This window comes from Etheostoma spectabile, chromosome 14, assembly GCF_008692095.1.
Source record: "Etheostoma spectabile isolate EspeVRDwgs_2016 chromosome 14, UIUC_Espe_1.0, whole genome shotgun sequence".
Classification (NCBI taxonomy): Eukaryota; Metazoa; Chordata; class Actinopteri; order Perciformes; family Percidae; genus Etheostoma; species Etheostoma spectabile.
The window spans coordinates 14,943,480-14,948,813 of record NC_045746.1 but is presented as its reverse complement, the minus strand read 5'-3'; the positions used below and the strand labels follow the sequence as shown (position 1 = coordinate 14,948,813).

Below are 5,334 nucleotides of genomic sequence, written 5' to 3'. Positions count from 1 at the left end.
AGAAAACGAGGGAGGGAGGGGGGGACAGACAGCCAGAGAGGGTGTGTTTCTTCTCCTTCAATACTGCACTGTCTGCTCCTCAACTCCACTGTTAATTGGATACTGTCACTATGACAGCCGCCGGACCATGACTGCCGCCGGAAAAGCTTACTGCAAAGCTGAGTTAACAAAGTACCGCACATGACCATTCAATGACTCCAATTACCTTTTTAATGAACACTAAAAAGACAAGAAAAAGACGAGAGGAGAAAATCCCTTAATAAACTGGCAAGGTAGCCCGCACATTGTCTTTAATTGTAGCCTTTAAAAACATATTGCTTTTTATTCAACAAATGAGTTAAATAAGCATATCAGAGCATGATCACATGATGATTTCATGATTAGTATATCACTACGTTGCTATAACTAAACCTTTCTTTTCAATGTTCGCAAACTGTGAATCTCACATTGGGGTTCAGACAATGAATATCCATTACATGTGCACACCGATTCCGTTGATCCTCCTTCCGGTACCTTTGGCTCTACGTTGATATCTGCGTAGTTTGGTGTTCATTATCATTTGTCTCTGTCTCCATGCACAGATCCCTCCCCTTTTCACATTCAAAGTTCCTCCCTCCTCTGTGCGCTGACACAGTCACTCTCACACGTACACGCGCGCGCGCACACAAACACTTCTCCCCCGCACACTCCCCTCCGTCTTGGTGCTGTCTCATTCACTTTAGTACGCCATCCACGCACTGACTCCAACTTGGAGCAGGGGGGGCGGGGTTGGATATATACCTCCAAGAGGAGGCCACAAGCTTCACTGAGACTGGACCCACTTGCAGCGCAAAGACCACAAGCAAGAAGACTCCGAAGCCGGGAGTAGAAGTACCAACATTTATCCTGGAGCTCAGAGAGAAAAGACAAGCAAGACCACAACGTTTGGTTTTACGGACTGTCTGCTGGAGCTCCGATACAACCAATTTGTCACTCCGCTATACACCAGTTTCTCTGGATATAGCAGCTAAACAAAGTTGGTAGTAAACTCTTTGGAGTTTGGTTAGAGTCACTTTTTTTCTTTGCTTGTGAGAGTGGACTGCACTGAAACTTGGGACGGCCCGTCTAGGGTCAGGCTTGGACCTGCCGCATCCTTTCAGCGGCTTCAAACACTGCGAAAGTTTGGTCCAGATCTGAAGACTCGAGTCGAGTCAGACTTTTGAGAACACACTCAGCAGCTGCTGCCCGAGCCTGCTCTGACACACTGGAGCGACCGGATAGAGAGCCACTGAAAAGCCTTCCAAGAAACGATTTCAAGGTAAGGAAAGACGACAAGTATTTTATTACTTAGCTTTCAACTTTAAATGTCTGTTTTTTGTGAAAACGGGTTTATATGTTGTGTTTATTGACAGAACATTGGAAGTAATAAAGTCACGAGTTGTGTGTATGAATGTTGCTTCTGAGTTTGTTTCAGCAGATTTGTCTGTTTTAACTTGTCTATCGCTGTCCGTGGTGCTGAAACTCTTGACGGCTTCTGCTCTGCTAAAGCAACGTGCATCTATTGCATTTCTGTTTGCACATATTTAAGCAGCTGATCGCCTTAATGTCTGTTTCCTTCCAGATTGTTCTGATTTGATTGACAGTTATAGCACCATATTGGCGCTTATCTACCATCACTTTAGTACTATAGTGGTGATGCTGGGCGGGAACGATCTGATAGTATAGTTCAACAGCAGAAAGTTAGACTGTAGCAACAGGTTTCTGGCTACAACTTTCTGATTTTCTTATATCGTTCAGATAACATAGATGATTATAGATTGGGGCGGGATTGTGGAAGATGTTGCAATATTATTAAGAGCTGCACAATGAAAATCCATAAAGTCTCAGGTCTGCTATCTGCTTTCAAATGATTATGCTTTTTTCACAAATGTGCACAGCAATCAGTTAGCAGACAGGACTTCATTTGTTCTGCTTGTTTCACTGTCCTTTAAAAAAGAAAATACTCCAGCATCATAGAATTTACCACAAAAGTGACCAAATCACTGAAATGCCTTTGTAATAACATCCTTGTGAATCTGAACAAAGACACATTCTTTAAACATTCTCCAAAGATGCAGGGAGTCGTCAGCAATCTGCAGTGATTTGTTTAGTTTTGCTGCTTGTTGTTTTTTGCTGTCACATGGATTTGCAGCAAAGCTACCAAGAAGTGGTCATATTTTAATGCTCTCATGTGCAAGTATCTGCACCTGGCACAGCAAAAGAGAAAGCGTGAACAATTTGTGGATGAAGGATGACCTGTAAAGGCTTCCAAATTGCATTTTCTTTTCTTTGCTTCAGCAAAAAAGAGGACCTTGCAAAGAAAAGAGTGAGGTCAGGAAATTGTGGTTACCTGTCTATCTATTGCACTCATTGCATAAATGAAGCAAAAAGTTATCACTGAATGGGAATAAGTCATTCTGAAAGAAAACCTTAATTGTCCCAATTTACAATGATTGATGATGATGATGATGATGCTATGATGCAATCACCTTACAGGTGAAGGATCATACAAATGCATCATACAAATAGTAATTTGTCTTAATTTATTTTAACTTCAGTTCAGCGATCTGGCTTAGTCATGCACATTGCATCTGCAGACAGTCATCTGCAGCCTGTGAAAATGTCACATCTCATCAAATGTTTGCATATTTCTTATTTACAAAGTAGTCTTGGTTCTCTTACACCTAATATGACTTGTGTATCTGGTGAGACAGGCTACTTCCAATACTGAACACGGCAGCATAAACAGCATGTCGCGGATAGTCATTTTGCAGCTCTTTAATGTTTTTTCACACTGATCTGCAAAAAATAAATCATGTCTCCATGCAACACGCAGCCCACTTTTTAGGTCGCCTGCTTTGCAAAAATGTTGTTGACGACAGCAAATGGACAATCAAGAGAAAAGGATAGAAAGGTTGGGAGGGAGGAAAAAGTGAGAGATGTGAATTGAAAAGAGCAACACAGAAACAGAGTTCTCCTACGACAGCTGGACCTATTTCTTTTCACTGTGTGCCTCATAAAATGCCCATTCATGGAGCTTCCGGTTGTTGGGGGGGGGGGGGGGGGGGGGGGGGGGGGGGGGGGGGGCGAGAGTGAGACACCCACCTACACAAAGCAGAGGTCTTTGCTGTGTTGCTCACAGAGAGAAGGAGCGAGGGAGGGTTGGAGTGAGGCAGGAAAGGAGGGAGAGATGTGAGGACGGTAATTATGCATATGAGTCTGAAAAGTGCAGGTGCGTCTAAACGTGAAAGTCGCTGTAGGCATCAATTGGACTGCTGTGTCTCTGCAATGCCCCTTCTCTATTGTTAACCCCTTGGTCACACACAGGAAAAACATGCATTTATACAGACATCATGATGCCCTCCGTCTGTTCCATTGACAATCAGTGACAAAGGAAACAATAAGACGAAAAACATAAGAAGGCAGAACAATAACCCTAAATGTGTGTGTGAAAGATGTTGCTGAGCAACAATGTTTCCTCCTCTTGCCCATGCTCCAAGGAGCATCTGCCATTATTTCAGCCATTCAAATCTGGTACAGAGACCTTGATATTGACGCTGCACTCTTTCTCCAGAGAGGGTTAATCACTGGCAAAAGTCAAATTACATGATGTCTGCATAAAGCATGTTTGCAAGTGAAAATGCTTAATTTGAATGCACGTAGCCCTTCTGCAGAGTAACATAAAAATGCATTATTTGAGTAGATTTTAGTGATGCATCTACATTACACTGCATGCATTTATATTATAATGCAAGGGTCATTTATTTACTCTATATGCATATTTAATTTTGTTCCATGCTCTGGTATGCAATGCAAGAAATATCCCAAATGCAATGTTTCACAGCACGGTGTGTAATCACACTTTGACATGCACACCGAGTAACCATTTCTCTTGTTTACCACTTAATAGTAGGAGTGCATTGCATAAATAATGGAACTAATAGGCGTCTGTGGTTGCCAGGGGCAATGCTTCTATGGACGTCAGACTGACGCACATAATTCGCAGTGCAGTGTGTGGGAGGAAAGAGATACCAGCCTGCTGTGAAGGACTGTAATTGCAGTGCCGGAGCAATTATGTCCCAAAGAACTGGACATTTTAGATCATTGAATCTGCCCCAAAACACTATGATACTGATCAGAGTCAAATCCCTGACGCATAAATATCAGTTGGACAATGGGTCCAATTAAAATGCATCTGATGAATATTATAAAAAAATTCATTTCATTTGGAGAAGGCCTTTTAACCTGCATACTGATGTGGGGTGTTTGGTTCTGATTATTTAGATGCTGGAGCATTCTGACAGATTTTTCTTCTCTTTTTCATTCCCCATTCTTCCTGGTTTCATAGATAACATCAAAAGATCTGAAACAAGTGCAGTAACTTGCAACAAAGCAGTCAAAGAAAAAAACCTGGTCAAACCAGCAACCACAGAAACAAGAACCACATCCATCTAAGCCAACCCGATGGCGTGGTCAGCTCTTACCGGCCCCTGTGTGGCCCTGGTACTGCTCTTCTTTGGTTTGACCTCCTGCACTCCTTCCGGCCCAGCCTCCGCCACCTGTGCCACCCTGGAACAGAGTCGCTTCTTTGGTGTATTCTCCTCTACTACCACCCTGCACTCCACGCCATGCTCCTGGACCCTGCAGAACCCTGATCCTCGCCGCTACAACGTCTACATGAAAATCACCAAGCCAACCGACTCCTGCGTGCCCCGCCAGATCAAGACCTTCCAGTTTGACTCCTTCATCGAGACCTCCCGCACCTATCTGGGCATGGAGAGCTTTGACGAGGTTGTCAGGCTGTGCGACGCATCAACCACTGTTACCTACCTAGAGTCCAGCAAGCAGTTCTTGCAGATCCGCAAGGTGGCCGCGAGTAACGGCGTGGAGATGTTGGAGGAACAGGATGATGTCAGTGAGTTCAAGGCTGAGTTTCTGGTCGTGGGGAAGAGGAACCCAAGCATGCCTGCCTGCCAGATGCTGTGCCAGTGGCTGGAGAAGTGTCTGTCCAGTAGCACCCATGATTATCCCTGTGGCATCATGAACACACCCTGCCAGTGCTGGGAGGCCCCAAAGAGGAAGCCAGGAAGCTGCTACAGAGGCGGTGTCTACGTTGAGAAATGTCTCCCTGTTCCCGGAGACAACGGACAAGATACTGAGATTATCAGTAAGTTTCTAACATGTTTGGTTTAATTTACCTTGGGACTAAACTTTTTAAAATGTGAAAGAAAGTGAAAGAAAACCAAAATCTCAGGAAGTCTATCTAAACATCTTGCCTCAAAAGAACAAAAAATACAGTAATTGCCTCTGTATTAG

General features: G+C 43.8%; 1 protein-coding gene across 1 annotated transcript in view; it reads left to right on the top strand.

The window, feature by feature from the left end:
• The first annotated feature begins 746 nt into the window (after positions 1-746).
• The window catches only part of LOC116701484 (adhesion G protein-coupled receptor B1), a 22,047-nt gene continuing 17,459 nt past the window's right edge, over positions 747-5,334 (top strand). Inside the window, exons 1-2 of the mRNA XM_032535212.1 lie at positions 747-1,297; positions 4,367-5,185. Coding sequence (XP_032391103.1) covers positions 4,483-5,185 — 703 coding nt within the window. The 5' untranslated portion in view covers positions 747-1,297; positions 4,367-4,482. The remainder of the gene's footprint in view (positions 1,298-4,366; positions 5,186-5,334) is intronic.